Source organism: Trachymyrmex septentrionalis, unplaced genomic scaffold (genome assembly GCF_001594115.1).
Source record: "Trachymyrmex septentrionalis isolate Tsep2-gDNA-1 unplaced genomic scaffold, Tsep1.0 scaffold275, whole genome shotgun sequence".
Taxonomy (NCBI): domain Eukaryota; kingdom Metazoa; phylum Arthropoda; class Insecta; order Hymenoptera; family Formicidae; genus Trachymyrmex; species Trachymyrmex septentrionalis.
In genome coordinates this window covers 534101-553058 of record NW_017305436.1, presented here as the reverse complement: position 1 = coordinate 553058, position 18958 = coordinate 534101, and the positions used below count along the sequence as shown (strand labels likewise).

Sequence of the window (18958 nt, the reverse complement as noted above, 5' to 3'; positions counted from 1 at the left end):
TACATCTTCTCTCAAAATTTTTCATACAAGTGAATTCTGAAATATTCCGAAATTTCTCATCCCATAATTTTTAAAAAATATTTTCAAATTTTTGAAAGAATTTTATAACATTTCATCAAAAATTATATTTACAAAAAATCTTAAAAATTTTATGATATTTTATAATTAACATGTATGAAAAATTCTGAGAAAAGATTTTCTAAGAAATGTTTCAATTCGTATAAAAAATGTGAGAAAGTTATAAAATTATATAGAAATTCTGAAAAATTATATAGAAATTCTAAAAAAATATATTAAAAATTCTGAGAAAAATTTTCATCAAGGTAGTTTTATTAGTAAATGGTATATACAATATCTTATATATCTAAAGCTGTATTTATAAATTTAAAGAAAATATCTTTAAGAATGTGTGAAAGTGATGACATGTACGCTAATAATCTATCAAATGTTAGCGATGAGGATGAGACAACAATGATGAAGAATCAATGCTTTCAATTTGTAATAAAGCTAACAAAAAGTGCCGGCAGCTAGTAGCTTTCGTCATTATATGCCAACGGCAAGAGCAAACTTTTTTCTGAAAAGTGCGGTCGTCAAAGTGTTAAGAAATTAATATTTCTTTATCCAGAATTAAAATTATGTCACATAATATAATAATTCTGAATTTCTATTATGACATAATTTTAATTTACTATTAAAAATCCCATAAGAATTTTTAATCCTCCCTAGGTGGCAGATTGAGGAATGTTCGCTGGATGACATACTGTTATCTGGAGGGTACCGGGAAAATAAAATATCCGGAATGGATCAAAACTAACAACAAATACCAGATAATAGAGAAAATCGATGAAAATTGCATCAGATGGTATTCCCGGGGGAGGGGGAGGGGGAGCAACCATTGTTTGCTAACAGCATGAACGGAAGAAGAGTAGAAGACGACATTCAAATGCCGAGCATAAGGACGCATAACAAACACATGTTATATGATGCCTGGCGTAGAGAAAGAACTGCTAGAATCAATCTCGAGCGGAGCTGCAGCTACAAATAATAGAAAAGAGAAAAGCTCTTCAACAAGCTTAAAAAGAATGGATCAAGTACGACTATCGAACAAAAGAAAGAATATTGTATAGGAAAAGAATTAATTAAGGATACGGAATGGATAACCAGATGGAAAAGAAAGAACAAAAAGCACAAAATGGTCTGCTCTTTCCTGAAACCCACTGGCAATGTAATCTCAAGCATACCAGCCACAATAGAAAACAAAAATGAGAATGCAAAGTAAACAACCAAGACCACTCCCTATAGTACTTAGATTAAAAATTATGATAAATTATATGAAGAACTACATAAAAACCAGTTCAACTTCATAGCTAGCATACTGACAAACAAGTCAAATTAAATGTAACTAGTGCCTATGAACATAGAAAACTAAGAAGATATCTCGAAGGTAGGTATTTCTGGCACATCTACAAAAATAAACAACTCAGACCCATCAGAGTTGTAACAAAAAAATTGCATTACTCCTGCAATCCTAAAAAGATTGTTGACGAGATGAGATATAAAGGATATAAATTGCTGGAAGCGGTGGTATTGCTGAAGAGAGAAGATAAAGCCCCTCCTATCTTTATACTGATCTTCAACAACAATAAATCTTAAGAAAATTTACAAAATAAAAGAAATATTGGGTATAAAAGTTGAAATAGAACTTCTGAAAAAATCTAAACTTATCGCCTAATGTAAAAATTATCAAAACTTATGGACATATTCAAAGATACTGCAAAAGGGAATCGAGATGTATAAAATGTGCAAATAAACATCACACGTGGGAATCTAAAATAACAGCAACAAATTCAATCAAAATGTGCTAATTGTGGGAATAATCACTCTGCGAATTACAGAAGATATGAAATTACAAAAAAAACTGCAAAAAATTAAAAACAAAGTTACAAAGAGGAACGTCAATAAAAACCAATCAAATGATCTATAATAGTTGTAGAAACCTGATGCAGAAAGATTAATACAATAAAATTAAATTGTCGAAGGGAAAACCTATTCTCAAGTGGTACAATTAGAGAGAAATAAAGAATAAAAAGAAAAAAAATGTGCTGATTAAAATATTAAATAAAAAGTAAGATAAAAAATTTGAAGACTAGGAAAAAATGCTGAAAGATGTTCTGCAAAAACTTTCTAATTTAGAACAAGAAAGCGGCTGCGCCTTCTAAAAAGAAATAATAGGTAAACACGAAATAAAAATAGTTACGTGGAATGCCAACGGCATCGAGCAAAAATTAACATTAAGTGAGTTGCATTCCTATAAATCCATAAAATAGATGTAGGATATAAATGCGATTCATCTTACTGAACAGTCTTATATCAGAATCAGGGCATACAAAGTATATCACACTAACTGCAAAACACAGCTAGGGATGGAAGTGTTGTGATTATTAAGGAAAGTATTGTCTATCATGAAGAAGCGCTATATCAAACGGACATGGTGCAAGTTACAACTGTCAGTATTAAAGTTTAGCCTTGCAGTAAGCGCAGCCTCACCTCCTCCAGGCACAACTTAAAAACACTACCTGGACTTCTTGAGAAGCCTGGAAGAGAAATTTATAGCGGAAAAAGATCTTAACGCAAAGGACATCCATTGATGGCTAACGACAGCCAAGCGAAGAGAGTTGTTGTCGGCCATACAGGAACATGAATATATTCAACTGGCAAGCCTACCTATTAGCATACAGATCTACAAAAAATATTAGACTTACTGAATTTCTTCATCATACAAAAAATTTCAATCAAATTAAAATTAAAGAAAGTTTTGTCTAAACTCTGATCACTTCCCAGTTATATTAACAATAATAAAATAATCATAAAGAAGTCATACCCCACTCTAATAGATAAAACTATCAATTGGAAGTGCTGAACTTTCAAATAAGATACAGTTGAAAGTGCCACTGAAAAGCGAAGACCAGCTTGACTACGAAGTTGGAAAGTTGATAGTGGATATCCAGCAAGCATGGAACAATATAAACTTTATATCAAAGAAATTGTTAGACATTAACTACAATAATAATTAAAAAATTGATTGACGAAAAAAGGCAGGAAGAAATAGTAACAAACCAGAACTCTGGCAGATAAAAATTAATTGAATAAAAATTAATTGAATAACATGAATCCAACGACTTAGAAGAGAAATACAAGTAAAAGAAAAAAATATTAATACATATTTAAGGAATTTCACTAAAAAGAAATTACTACGACGCGAATTATTCCTTATAGAAAGCCAACAAAAGAATCAAAAGACCACATTCTACCATTAATAAGTTCTAATAGACAGTGGGCTAGACAATAAAAGTAAAGCTAAAATATTCGCCAATCATCTTGAAAAAACGTTCCATTCGCACAAGTCGGAAGAGGAATATGTGCTGACAACGAATACGTAGAATAGAGAAGAAATAAACATCCAATTACTCACGTCAAAAAGATTCAACAAGAAATTAAGAAAAATATCAATACTAAGAAAGCACCTGGATACGATCTCATCACTAAAGAGTTCCTAAAGCAACTGCCACGGAAAGCAATAATTAAGTTGACATATATCATAAATGCATTCATTAGATACGTATCACGAGCATGAAAGGTGTCTGAAGTTCTAATGTTACCGAAGCCAGATAAGCCACCTAAATATAGTGTTATCTTATCACTCAATTTCTCTGCTGCCGACTTTAGAGAATAAAAAGATTTGCTCAGCGTCTTTCCTGATCGTGGTCCAAGCCTTCGATAAAGTATGGCATGAAGGATTAATTAACCATTAAACAATAAACTGGATATTTGCTTACCAAGGCAGTTCTCTGAAATTATCAAATCATATCTATCAAATAGACTCTTCAGAGTCAAATGCGATCAAGATTACTCTGATTTGAGGAAAATCATAGTAGAAGTACCTCAAGGGAGTGTGCTGAGACCGATTCTATACCTCATCTATACAAGTGATACATCTCAATCAAATCAAGCAACAATAACTATTTTTGCAGACGATACAACCACATTGGCCATCGCAGACAACACCGAAGAAGCTACAAAAAATCTGCAGAAAGCTATAAATAAATTGAGTAAATGAATTAAAAGATAAAACATATAAAACTCAATAAAAATAAATCAATTCACGTTAATTTTACTAATAAAAAAGAAAAACCAAGTAATAAAGTAATAAAGCTGAATAATAACATAATAGCGTGTGCAAATACAGCTAAGTATTTCTGTCAAAGAGGAAATAAAGAAAGCTGTTCAACATTACACAAAATTTCAGGACCATAATAACTCCTGGTGAAAAAACTGCTGGATCATCACGGATTACGTAGAAAATGTCTTTAAAAGGACAAAACCGCACAAGCTTGTCTAAAGAAGAGGAATATTGACTAAGGATAAACTGAGCTTACACGATAGTGCAATCTTAGAAGTTTAGGTCAAATAAAAATTGCTGGTCGGGACAATCGTTGCAATGTTTTTATATATAATAAAAAAAAACAACTAATAAAGATTGTAGTTTTTTAGGTAATTATTTTTTAAGAGCTTTATATTAGAAAAACTATCTTTTATATTATTAAAAAATAAAACAGCTCATCGTAAAACTTTGGTTAATAAAGAGAAAGTAAAACTTTCTTATACAGAAAGAAATCTATTTATATTTTTTAAGGTAGGACCCCCTCCTGAGATTAAAAAAAAATCTAAATTCTTTTTATTGTTTTAATTTAATCATTAGTTTGAGAATACGAGAAAAAAGATTCGAAAGCAAAATTCAAAGTCAAAAGTAATCGAGAAAATAAATTTCAACTGTGGCAGACCAAAGTGATTCCGCCTCTTTTGTAATCCGTCCGGATCATGCAGATATACAAAACTATATACTCATCAAAATATAAGTTCTGGATACTATCTATAGATGTCACAACTTGTACTAAAATCTAATCTCAGCAATTTCAGCGTCGGTTTCAGTGTGAGAGCAACACCATTAGTAAACATCAAGAAAACGCACGCTCCACTTTAAACGCATTTTTCGAGACGATGTACATGATAACTCAAAAAATTTTCATCCGATTAACTTCAAATTTAACTAAATATTAACTAAATATTTTTAGCTAAATATTCTCTATCATCTGACGTAGAATTTTTGAAAATATTTTGTAATTTTTTTTTAATCGACAATTAAAGACAATTTTTTTTTCGAAAAAATTGCAACTTTTTTCCAAACCATATTTCAAGAAAAATCAATATTTTAAAAAATCCCTACGTCAGATGATAATCATAACAGTGTAAATAATGTCACTTTTTTTTAGTTTGCATAGATTAAACCATTTTGCAATCGTGTTTGAAATCGTGTACACTTGAGCCCGTCTTATGGAAAGTGTTTCCATAATTTCCGTAATTGGATCAGGAAGCCGCCATTTTGTTGTTCAAACAAGATGAAAAAATTATTTTTTACACTAGAAAAGATATATAATAAAATCCTTAAATTGGTTTTTCAATCAACTTATTCATTTTTCTCCAAAAAATTCAAGTTAAAATTGATTTTTGAATGCCAAAAGTTCCTGCCTTAACACTTTACATATTTTTTTTATTTTAAGATTCCTGAGTAGTCACCACAACCATATTAAATCGTAACATCAGAAGCGAGAAATAATATGTTAATTTTTGTTGCGTGCTATTTGTAGAATAGAGACAATTTTAACAAAACAAAATGATGAGATCGTTTTATAACAATTGTAGAAATGGATGAAAGCTATCCTTATCCCTCCTGATAGTCAATAATCACAAAAAGTGATAAAAGGCATGTGAAAAGTACTTTTTGAGTTATAAATAAGATTTGAAAGTTACAGTATTACCGGCATTAGCATTAAAAAAACAATGACTAAAATCTTTTAAATGTTGTTCATGATCTTGATAACATTTGTTAACATCAAGATCACTGGAGAGGTTGTTCCTCTTATTTTCACTTTTACGTAAAAATAAATTTTTAATACAAAAATAAGAGGAACAATCTTTAATGGTCTTGATCTTAATAAATGTTATCAAGATCATAACACTGAACAATATTCAAAAGATTTTAGCCATCGTTTAGGCACCTTGAGTAATACTAATGCCGGCGATACTATAACTTTCAAGCCTTAAATCAAAAAGTACTTCATGAAAACATATTTTATTATAGTGTTTTGAAAAGCTCTCGAGAGAAGTAAGTTACAAGAATATGTAATGAAAAATAGGTGTTTCCACATTAAAAAAATAGAAAGTAACCTTGCTCTAATCTTGAAAACGCCATCCAAGGTTAAATCAAAGATACCACCTTATGTCCTTCTGAAAGACCCAAAACTTTTGTCTGAAACATTTTTTTCTAAAATGCACTATTCAAAAGATATTTGAAATAATCGATTAAAATGGGATACCCCGTATATAGCGTTTTCGAACCGAGTCGGTTTGCACCAACCTGAACTAGATTAATGATGTCGTATGCTTCACTATTGGTTGACACGTTACATGCTCAATACTATAAAATGTCATTAATCCAAACCAGGTCGGTGCAAACTCACTCGAGTCTAAAACGCTAATAGCAGAGAGCTTCTCTCTACTGAAAGTATACTTACTTTTGTAAATTTCGGATATGTGAAGTTAGCATCCCAACTATAGTACTCAGAAGTTCTGATTAAAGTTCCCATTTCCTTTTGACGAAACAAAGAGTTCCCTATAGTATATTTTATAATAAGAGTTCCGCTTAATAACCATATTTTAATAATTTTTTAAAAATGGGGTGCTAACTTTTTATCGAAAATCGGGATCGAATAATTTGAGTGGTTAAATAGCTCCATTTCGTGAATATCAATATCTAGAGATCCTGATGCATAAAAAAAATTTCAAAAAATTAAAAATTAAAAATTTTTTAAAAATTAATTTTTAGATACAACAGTTGTGATTAAAGTTCCCGCTTTCTTTTAACAAAGCGAAGAATTCTCTGTAGATTTTAACGCGAGATTCGCTTAATAACCATTTTTTAATAATTTAAAAAAAATGAGGGTGCTAACTTCTTATCGAAATTCAAGATCAAATAATTCTGAGCAGCTTAATAGTTTTATTTTATAAATATTTAGAATTTCTGATGCATAAGAGACAAATCTGATCAATAAAAAAAAATTTTTTTGAAAATTTTCGAGGACCCAACAAATGTTACGTATTTCGCAAAACGTTGGTCCAATCGCTTTGAGCCCTAATACTTTTTGAATTCGTCAAGAACTGTCTAGAATTCCAATCAGAACTACTTGGTACTCTCAACAAATTTTGAATGGCTCAATTAGGGTCAAAGCGATTGGACCAACGTTTTGTGAGATACGTAACATTTGTTGGGTTCACAAAAATTTTCAAAAAACTTTTTTTCTTTTTTATCGATTTGATTTATCTCTTATATATAAGAAATTCTAGATATTAATAAAATAAAGCCGCTCAGAACTATTCAAACTTAAATTTCGACAAAAAGTTAACAACCCAAAGCGAATCTCGCGTTAAAAATCACAGAACACTTCGTTAAAAGGAAGCAGGAACTCTAATCAGAATTATTGTATCTAAAAATTAATATTTCAAAAATTTTTTTTTTTTCCATTTTTCGAAATTTTTGTTATACATCAGGAACTCTAGATATTGACGAAATGAAGCTATTAAATCGCTCAGATCTTGATTTTCGATAAGAAGTTAGCAATTCATTTTTATTAAATTCTTAAAAAATGATTATTAAGCGGAACTCTTGTTCTAAATTATAGGGAACTCTCTTCGTCTCGTCAAAAGGAAGTAAGAACTCTAATCAGAACTCCTGACTATAGTTGGGATGCTAACTTCATATACCCCACTGACAAATAAACCTACCTTTCCGTGAGTCTCCGAATTTAAACTTGGTACGTTTGTAGACAAAAATAATAAATACGTATTTTTTTATATTGGTAATGGTACAGTTTTAATGGTACAAATTATCCTTATAGTGATAAGCACGAGTACCTAATTTCTTGCATTTTAGCTCACTCTATTACAGCTACTTTTAAATTTTAAAGATGATACGAGGCTTTCATGTTTCCTGAAAGCAAATCCAAATAATAAAAAATTGAGAATTCAAAATAACAGACCCAATATGGCGACTTGCTGAAAAAGAAATAATTATATATCGGTCTTTGAATCCAGGAATAACCAACGAGGAGGTGGGAAGAGTCTATCCCCATTTCGTTTTTTTTTCTTATTTTTTATTTTTATATTTTTATATTATTATTATATTTTTATATTTTTTTTGTTTTAATAATTTTTTTATATTTTTATAATATTTCTATTTTTTGTTTACAGTTACGCCACTTCTTACCTACGTCGGAAAAGTGTCGGATAATATCGGATATCGGATATTTCTCGAATATCCAGTGCATCTCTACAAGAAATTAAGTACTCGTGCTTATCACTAGAGTAGTTTGCACCTTTAATCCTGCATTGCCAATATAAAAAAATACGTATCTATTATTTTCGTCTGCTCTACAAATATACTAAGTTTTATTAAATTCGGCGAAACGCGAAAAGATAGGTTTACTTGTGAAACGAAACCACTCGCAAGAAAATTCATTAAATGATTTTAAAGTTTAAATGTTAACGCAAAAATTTCTGAAGAATAAAATTGTTTAAAAAAATAATTTTACATAAAACAGAATTCATTTTTTCTACTTATGCAAATCTCCAAATATTGATAATAAAAATCGGTTCATATTATTAGATAGATTTGTATTATTTTATTATTATTTTCTTAACATTCTTACATTTGTTGTAGAAACTTTTTAAGTAAAGGATTTTTTTATATTCTGCAATTCTCTTATAAAAATCGTTCTCCACAACCATCTATTACAGATAATTTGAGTGATTAATATCCACCAAGAATCCATCTATAGATGATTGTGAACAATGTGATTTTTATTAAAAAAAATTACAGAAAAGATAATTTAATTAAAAAGAAAAAGATAATTTAAAAGTGTCTACGTAAAAGAAGGCGTAGAGTTTTAAATTGACAAAGAAAGATTTTAAAATAATTTGTATGCAAAAAGATTATAGGCTTTTTATGTAAACTATAATCTAAAACGATTTTTGATAAGTTTTATTCCTTGTCGAAAATTTCTTAAAAGGAAAACGGATTCTAATCTAATCCGCGCAGAAGAAATATAATTTTTAATGCAAAAAAAAATTTTTTCGTATCATTACGATGCGCGAAAATATTGCACATTAACGATGAAAATATAGTAACGGCGCGGTGTGAAGCGCTCATTACCAGGCACGTGCGCCTGTTTAAATGACAGCACTGATTATACTAACTTGATAATAACTGCTTCATTGAATATTGTAGAAAAAAAACGGCTCAAAACTTTTAGGCTCAATTTTTTATTTAAAAAAAAACGCTTTTAATCTTTTTGCTTACTGGACGCTGTTTAAGATATACCCTATAAATCTATCATATGTATACTTACAAAACCTCCAGGTTTCTCTGTTCCTTGCTCCAGTTCTTTGATCTTGTTTTCCGCATGCTGAAGTTTCGCTTCAGCTTCTTGTCTACTAGCTATAGCTTCCTCTAACTTTTGCATCACTTCTACTAATCGGCGTTCTTCCTCGGCCCGTGATTTTTCGACTAGGATATCGATCAACGGTTGAACATCAATCTGGAAGCGTTTTGTCGCGCTGAAATCCGGGTCACAGCCTGAACGATGCAACACAATTTGCGATATACATTCCTCTATCAATTTATAATATGCCGGTCTAAAAAAATGAGAAAATAAAAAATAAGAAAATAAAGAGTTAGTTAATAAGAATAATAAACAAATATACATATTAATTAAATCGCAATAATAAAAGTAAATGCGACTGTACAAGTGTATATACTTACCGAACCAGAGCATCATCTCGAATAAATAAAAGATGTTGAAGTATTGATAGAAAGTATGGCTCGGCGGAAGTATCCATTACCATATTTTTAACTACTTCAAAACAATCGTTAACATCGTCTAATTCTAAACGTACATTGTCAAATCTCTGTACAAATTCCTCGTAATCCTCCTCTTTGTGATCATTAAAAATCTTCAAATGCGTAGCCAAGTCTTCCGACTCATCTTTCTCTAACATTTCGAGAATATCGGCTAAACCTACTCGCATTACCTCGTTCCTAAGATGTAAGCGAAAATCTAGATCCTCCGCGGATGATATTATCGAATTTATGAGTTGAAGACATACTACCTGTAATATGAAAGTAATATAAAAATAAAAATAAATTTTATATCAAATTACTTAGTTTTTCGTTTTTATCAAATAAAAAAATCACATAATAACTCGTCAAAGATTTTTAGGATGTATTACAATAAATAATACAAGAATTTGTTGTTAAATAAATTTGATTAGTTTGTTTACTTAATTTATAATAATTTATACAAATATAATATTATATTAATTTAACAATGCAACGAACTTATTATATTTTAATTGTACATATAGAAAAAATTAATATTTCTAGAGTAAGATAGCGTTACATTTTTCATTTGATTTTCTATCATAAAAACTTATTTATACAATGATTAAAATCTTACACACAAATCTAATAAAAAATAAAGAAATAAACAAAACATACCCTTAAATTTTCGTTCTTCTTGTTCATCAAACCCTGTACGATTGGCAGAAATCTTTCACGACCTTTGAATTCGCCATTCATAGTAACAGCATCTAAAACCTTTTTGTGACTATCAAAGGATATGAGGCACACCGCGCCTAGTAACTTTACAGCTTCGGACATTACAGACGGTTTCGTCGGCTCCAATGACCTGGCCACAATGGTAAGGGCCTCGTGATGAGCCAACATCTCCTTTATACCAACGGTATTATTCATAATAGCCTTTAAACAGCGAATACATTCGTATTGTATTCGCTCATAACGGTTGTCACTAAAGGAAAACAAATTTTTCATTAATTAATAAAGAATAACATGAATTTTGAATTTTAATAAATTCATAAGCAGCACAAGAGTCTTATAATAAATTCTGCTATAAGCATCATGCAAAACTGAAATGATAATAAAGTGAAAATTAAGAATAGTTTGCTAATTGAGCAGCGTAAATAAAGTAATTCTCAAATTAAATTCTTTCGCAGTATATGAAAATCTTAGAAAATTAAACTGTTTATAATATTACTAGTAAAACTTCGTTCGTATACAATATAAGCAGTTAAGAAATCAACGTGATAAATATCATTAAAAAACGAATTTTAAGCGAATAGTACTTTTACATGAATTACCTATCGTAATATATGAAGGCACTGGAATAGAATAATACCAATGTTAGAATAAGTTCTGCATTCAAATTGCTATGGGACACTTTATTCGAACACACATACTCTCGGAACTCACTTACTTTCGATAACATTCATTGAGAGTAGCCAGAACCTGCTTGAGACCCTTGGTGCCAAATTCCTGTACCCAGCTGAGCGGATTGTTAGTAAGCGCGATCCTGAGAGACTCAATGCAATTGTAGATCTTATTGACGCTCAAATCAGGCTGCGCCAGGTACTGTATGTAGTCTGCCGGTTTGTCGAATTTTGATCGATTCTCCTGTATGCTACCTTTGTAATGCAAAACCAGCATCTCCTTCTTCTTCGACTCCGATTGCTGACGCAATGGTTCCTTCTTTTCTTCTGTTAGATTCATATTAGCCTAAATACAAAAATAGTAATGGTAAAACTTCTACTATTTATTAGATATCATTCCATACACAATACCTCATTACTTAATAATTACTGAATACTGTGCGTTCTATCGATATATACACATAAAGTGAAAAATATTAACAAATCAAATTCTTATAAAATTCTATAATTTTAATAAATATATAAATTTAATATCAAATAAACAAGAACTCATGCCAAGTATCTCTTGCTAATAATAATAGTTAAATAATACGATCCATATCATTAATGATAAAACTATATGTTTTCAACTTTTAATAGTCATCCTCGGTGTGACATAAAATAAATTATAAAGTTATCAAAGAAGACGAAACAAATTTTATAACAATATGTTTTGTCATCTTTGTAATAACTTTGTAGTTTTCTTAACATGTACAGTTGTTTAACTTTAAAATACTTATAGTAATTTTTACATTTGTTTAACTTTATAATACTTTGTAATTTTTTAAACGTATACAAATCATAATAATATTTCTTAAGTTGATCTGTGCTTAAAGGCGAGTTGATCGTAATTGGAATATACATAATCGGATTGGATATTTGAATTCGCGAAGTGTGATGAAGAATATCTTATGGCATTCTATTTTATAGTAAGTAACAATATGTTTTGTGATTTTGATAACTTTGTAACTTATTTTATGTAACACTGAAGGTGATCTTATTAAATGTCAAAATGTGGTTTTATAACTATTGATATGGATCATATTATTTAATTGTATTGTTAGCAAAAGATACCTATTAGAAAAGATACCTATACAAAAGATAAGCTATTGGAACATGTAAAATATATAATATGTGCGACGTGTACGCACCAGCATTTCCTCGAATCTATCGTTCACCGTTTCTTCGTCCATCCTTTCGATGATATAACGCTGTTGCTCGATCTCGTTGATATCGTCACCGGAGTGTGGCCTGGGCATGGTGTTACTGCCCGAATAGCCGCGCGACCCACTCCCGCGTACGGATTTCTTCGGTCGGCCGAACCATGTGTCCAACTGCAATAATTTTAATTTCGTATTGCAACATAATTTTAACACATATTTCAGTTTATCAGAGATTAAATCCTTAAATAATCAAAAGAAATTGGAAAAAATAAGAGCACTAGGAGTCAGGCGCAGAAGACGTCGCGCAAATAATATACCTATAAAGCGTAAAACTTCTTTATTCTATCACTTTTGAGCCTTCCTCAGAGACAACAAACTAACATATATAAACTGTAAATAAAAGTTATCCTGTCATAGTGAGCACCTTTACATCGAGAATTTAAATGCCAGAATTAAATCCAAAAAAGTGAAAGAAAAAGAAAAACGGACGAAAATAAAGAAATATTGGAAATATAAGAATAGAGACTATGGAAAACTAATTTATCAAAAAACTTTAGAATTATAATTAATTATCCCGAAAATAAGAATGCTCACCGTGATCACAAAGCACCATATCGCAAACATTACTATTGATGATTCAAAAACGAAATTATTCTTTCCAATTTTTTTTTATTTATAAGGAGTCTTTATTAGTTTGATTTGTTACGGATCCTTAAATAATATCATAATCAATCTGCACTTCAATTTGGTAAAGAAAAAGCTCTCTTCGAAGTAGAATATCACTTTCACTATAACTATAATTATAAATAAAGAATTCATACCAGGATAATAAAATAAAAACTTCTGATCGACATAAAAAACAAATTTTAAATATTAGAAAGTGGCTTTAATTGTTACAAAGGTTAAATGAAAAGGAGCATACAGCCACACTTTTAAATACCTAGCGCCTTCACAGTCCTAGTGTTAAGATGTTGAACTACTATCCAATATACATTCACAATTAAATTGAATTAATATTTCAGAATATAATTAGTTCAACATCAAATAATAATATTATTTTTCGCAATAAGTTTATTACAGTTTTTTAATATTTGGGTGAATTTGGGGGGATTATCAGAATGATTGTGTGAATCCGATGATTTATCGGCTCTCAATTAATTCTGAAATATTAATTCAATTTAATTGAATGTATATTGGATAGTAGTTCAACATCTTAACACTAGGACCGGGAAGGCGCTAGGTATTTAAAAGTGTGGCTGTATGCTCCTTTTCATTTAACCTTTATAAAAAACAAAGTTTATTAAATGTTATAGAACCCATTCATTGAAAATCCAATTTTTTAATCTGTGAGAACAAATATTTTATGTGTGGAATATGTGAGAGCCTTGGGACTCAAAGATCTATAGAAGTTTTGAGTTTCAGAATCAATAAAACCAATAACCCGCAAAAGGTAACATCGATATCAATTCAATAAGTCTGGCTTCAATAAGTCGAATCGAGTGCAAATGAGTCGATTGACAATGAGTCGCGCAATAGTTCTGATAAAATTGCATTCCGATATCCGAGTAACTCACTGTAAATATTTTCCTTTAACGGAACGGATTCGCGTTTTACAATGCTATACTGTCCGAACAATTCATGCTCGCTCATGGTTTAGCGACATGCTCAGAAGCACATTCCATTTTTTTTTCAAGATGACGCAAAATCGTGCGCTGCAAAGCTGGAATTATTCCATCCGCTTAACGCGAGATAACTGGATACATGTTTACGCGATGCGCAGCGCATTTGGACGCAAAGACGTTGCGAAAGAAAGCGATCGAGAGATTTACGGCACGTATCGTCTTCTTTATCGGTTAAATCAAACTTCGAAGATTGAACCGCTCCAAAATTCGAAACTTTATCAGGACGACCGGAGGCTACGAATAGTAATAGGTACGCAGGATGTGACTCATGTAGCACAAAGTAGCACGCGCGTGTGAAATTAATTGCTATGATTATAGATTCTTCGGCTATCCGAGTATTAGATGATACAGCTGAATAACGACAACTATATCCACATAGACCATGATTAGATAGTTCACATAGCATCTTTCGGTTATAGTAAATGTTAACGTCTCTCATATGCAAGAAGTAAAAAAAAACTTCTATTGTTAAAGTAATAATAAGTTGCACGTAAACGTGGGATCTTGGTGGGATCTTATACGCAGTAGGTTTTCGCACTGCGTAGAAAATTATTTCATTGGCGAGCCCTAGCAGCAACACAATTATACAATATTAATGATTGTAGAGGATGCAAAAGTCGTAATTTTCATTTGTATAATGAATAATAACACGTAATCTTAAGGATAACTTCGCAAAATGAAATTAATTGCTGACAAATAGTTATTAATATTGTGCAAAAACTTAAAACGATAAGTGAATAATGCAGTCAGGTATAAAAAGAAAAGAGCCTCTACATTAATTTTAATTATTATATTTTTTATAATTATTTAGAATAGAAAAGTTATGATGATCTTGACATGTTGTCAAGGTCACAATCCTAAACGACTTCCAGTATATTTTAGCCGTCGCTCGTTATTTATTAAAAAGTTATTAACAAAAAAAGTTCTTCTGTTTACTTCTAAATCATAAAAAAAATTCTGCTATATAAAACAAAAATTCTCTGCTTTAAAATAAATAAATTTCCTGTTTTAAAAACAAAACTTTTTTTCAAAAATTTAATTTCTATATAATTTTCTAAATTCTTTTTTAAAGCAAAAAATTTGTAATTTTGTAACGATTTTCCACGCGAAACAAGATCCACTCTCCCCTCCTGTTACAAGGCATATATTGTAACTTTCTACTCCATCTCTCCCTTACCTCAGGACATACGACTTTACATACAAAGCGACTTCCGCCCCGCCTGCATCTCCCCTGCATCGGGACATGCGACTTTCCACGCGAAGCGAGAAAGATCCAGAGGTCCACCTCTCCTCCTATCTCGGGATTTAATTGTTAATATTATAGCAAAAATAAGATGTCAAACTTTTCTTGTTAACTTTTAAGCGAAGATTACCAGCTAAAACCTATTGGAAGTCACTCAGAATCATGATCTTGACAACATATGTCAAGATCAACATCATCGGAGCTGGGTCCCCTTTTATCGATATTTACCGTAAATCAAATTAAGATTAACACACGATTGAGTCATTCATGATGTGTCCATGAGCATTCTTTTTCTCTTGAAATATTACAAACACCTGGCTAAATAATAATTTATGTTTCCAACAATTGACAGATTGAAGGACTCTTTATATACAAAATAAATAATAATAAATAAAGGGCAAAGTAAGAGTCAACACATTTCTTTAAAAATTCACACCATTAGAAGAATTTATTACAATCAAAGAGAAGTAAAATTACATAATGCAAAAATAAAACGTTACAAGTTTCGGCTACTGGATGGAGCCCTCTTCAAACATTAAACATATCAAAAAACAGTAGTACAATTGTCGCAAATGTTCGCATATACATAATATTCATAGTTCAGATGAGTCTTGATGTAGAACTCGACATTATTCACGTATAATTAAACAGTCAAAAGTGTATCATATCTCTTGGAAAGATCTAGTTAATAAAATAAAAGTAAAAAGACTTCTTACGAAAAAATGAAACGCAAATAAATTAACATACCGGAATTCTAATAAAGAATAAAAACTCACCAAAACATGTGTAAATTACTCAACCAAGTGTGTCCATATAAGTGTAGGAAATAGCCATTGGAATATAAAAAGACAAGCGAAACACAGACGTAAAAGGCGGACATTGTGTGTTGATTGTTATGTACGCTCGCTGACACGGATCAACACAGACTGAGAAAAGAGACGGACCGTACAGTATCAGAAAGTTAAACTTTATTTACAATAGATATGTACAATAGATATGCCTTATGAAAACCTTCGGTATCAGTTTGTAAATTCAAACTATTTCTCTGCTTCTTAATATTGAGCATCTCGGAAATTAAGCGTTTCCTATAGCAAGGCTCTTCATCTAAAATTTTAACCTTATGGAAATCATGATTGTACTGCAGCCTGTCCGTTATTACAGAACGGACAGAAGTATTATGTCTAATATGATTACGATGTTCTGTAATTCTAATTTTTAATTGTCTGCCCGTCTGTCCAATCTACGACGCATCACAATTATTACACGATATCTTATAGACTATGTTACGTCCGAATTGAGGTTTTTATTTCTCAATTTTATATTTCCTGTTTTGGAGTCAATGCATTTAAGCAATTTACCCCGGGGTTTGGAGATCAAGTGTGCGGTTAGGATTGTTCGGTGGGGAGAGTGGGATAATTGCTCGGGAGGGTAACCTTGAAGTCGGTGCCAAAAAGCTCACGAAGCTTGTAGGCTAGTTTTCGTGGATCACCCCTTTGAATATTTCGGTAATCAGGAAATCGAGGAGTGATCTCCAACGGTTGGAGGGAATACCTGTTTTCGTTAGGTAAGCTTACCGGTTTTTTTTTGTCTAATAATTGTGCCAATTTCTGGAAATAAGGGAAAGGATCGTGGTTTGAATCAATAGCTGTTTTGATACCTCAATCTCTTCTCTTGTTGTCTACATCCGCCTTTGGTAGGCATGGAGATAACGCGAAAGAATTATCGTTATTCCGAAAAATTGTCGTTAGACGGGGGCCACGCTATTGGCAGCGACAGTCGTGACAACCCTTCGGATTTTGACTCTCTTTTGAGGAACTGTTATTAGACGAGGGGCCACGCTATTGGCAGCGACTGGTCACAACGATTCCTCAAAATAACGAACTCTCCGCAGAACAGTATTAGACGGGGGCCACGCTATTGGCAGCGACAGTCACAACGTTTCTCGGATACTCGTATATCTTAATGAATTTGAAGTAGAGGAGAGATCTAGGTTTCAGCCGAATTGTTTTAATATAGTCGTTTAATAAAAAAAAATGGTTACAAACGTAGGAATAAGTTCCGGAGGTTAGCGCGAGGATAGCTCTTACCCACTTCCAGAATAATTTTTTACTTTCGCTCTTAGTTTTTCTCTCTACGCGTTTTTGCCTTCGGCAGCTCCTTTTATACTAAAAAATGAGCATGGGAGTGTCCTTTCAGGACCAATCAGTACTCTTTGAAATTTGGTAGGACCTATGCCCGCGCTTGTTTTTCTTAGAGCAGCAGAGCTCCGCGCAAGCCCCACTCCCGGCACTACGAGTCTTATCTTAATAACGAGAGTCTTAATAGTTTATAAAGATTCGATCTTACTTAACTAATATCCTTATGCGAGGCGAAATGTGATGACATATTCTAGATTATATTAATAATACATATTTTAAACTGCTACCGTCAAAATACATATTATAACTTCGTAATTCTTGAATAGATTTTAGTTCCATTAGAAATAAAAGGAAAAAATAAAAGATATTCGTCCTCGCAGTTGGAAGGTCTTAATTTTTACTATGTACTTACTATATTACTTAATTATTGAGCATATATACTATTGTTTAACATTTTTCTGGAAAAAGGCTCTCAACGGAAAAGATTATCGGTTAGATATTTTTTGTCTATGTGACGTATAAGGTGTACGAGCGTGAGCTATCTGTTTGTTTTGAATGTTTACAAAAAAAGGAATAGGCCCTTCTATAGAAAGGACGGTTACAAAACCTAAACTAGAAATACTAAACTAGAGATAAGATAAATCATACATTTATAATAAAGAGATAGAGGATTTTATCGGGATATAACAACTACATTGCTCTTCGATGTATGGGGACAAATATCCTTCTGTACTTTTATATATTATATTTGCCCATTTTATTAGGACTATAAAAAGATTCCCTGATGTCGTTTTTATTGAATCGTTTAAATTTTTCAGTGTAAAGAGGAATAAATGGTAAGCCAAGAAGCAGATTCGTTCGCACATACATTGTCAGTCAAAACATTATGTACTTTATATCTATTTTTAATTAAATTTTTTATACGTTGATTAACTGTGTCAAAAATAACAAAATGCCACTCCCATAGACTCTCCTTTATCACCTGTAATAGCGGACTTAGTAATAAAGAGATTAGAGACAGTGTCCTTGATATCGTTGAATTTGTGTTTTATTATAGATACGTAGATAATTTGTATCGCGGTTTCTCCCTCTAAAATTGATAATTTACTAAAACAATTTAATTCATTTCATCCGCGTTTCCAATTTACTACAAAAATAGGGGAAGAGAAAATTAATTTTCTGGATGTCACTATATCTATCAATAGGAATAATTTTATTTTTGATTAGTATCGTAAGCCGACTTTTTCAGGGAGATTTTTAAATTTTAATTCAAATCATCCCATTGCACAAAAAAAT

At 31.3% G+C, this 18958-nt stretch overlaps 1 protein-coding gene across 5 annotated transcripts in view; it reads right to left on the bottom strand.

The window, feature by feature from the left end:
• The window catches only part of LOC108749212 (protein diaphanous), a 146297-nt gene that overhangs the window by 46140 nt on the left and 81199 nt on the right, over positions 1-18958 (bottom strand). For 4 of the 5 annotated variants that reach the window (XM_018487771.1, XM_018487773.1, XM_018487774.1 and 1 more), the window contains exons 3-7: positions 12588-12770; positions 11445-11743; positions 10670-10979; positions 9935-10281; positions 9522-9807 (exon numbers count right to left, since the gene is read on the bottom strand). In XM_018487771.1, the coding sequence (XP_018343273.1) occupies positions 9522-9807; positions 9935-10281; positions 10670-10979; positions 11445-11743; positions 12588-12770 (1425 nt within the window). Of the gene's footprint in view, positions 1-9521; positions 9808-9934; positions 10282-10669; positions 10980-11328; positions 11344-11444; positions 11744-12587; positions 12771-18958 lie in introns of those variants that run through there. The other variant, XM_018487775.1, reaches the window with a different exon arrangement.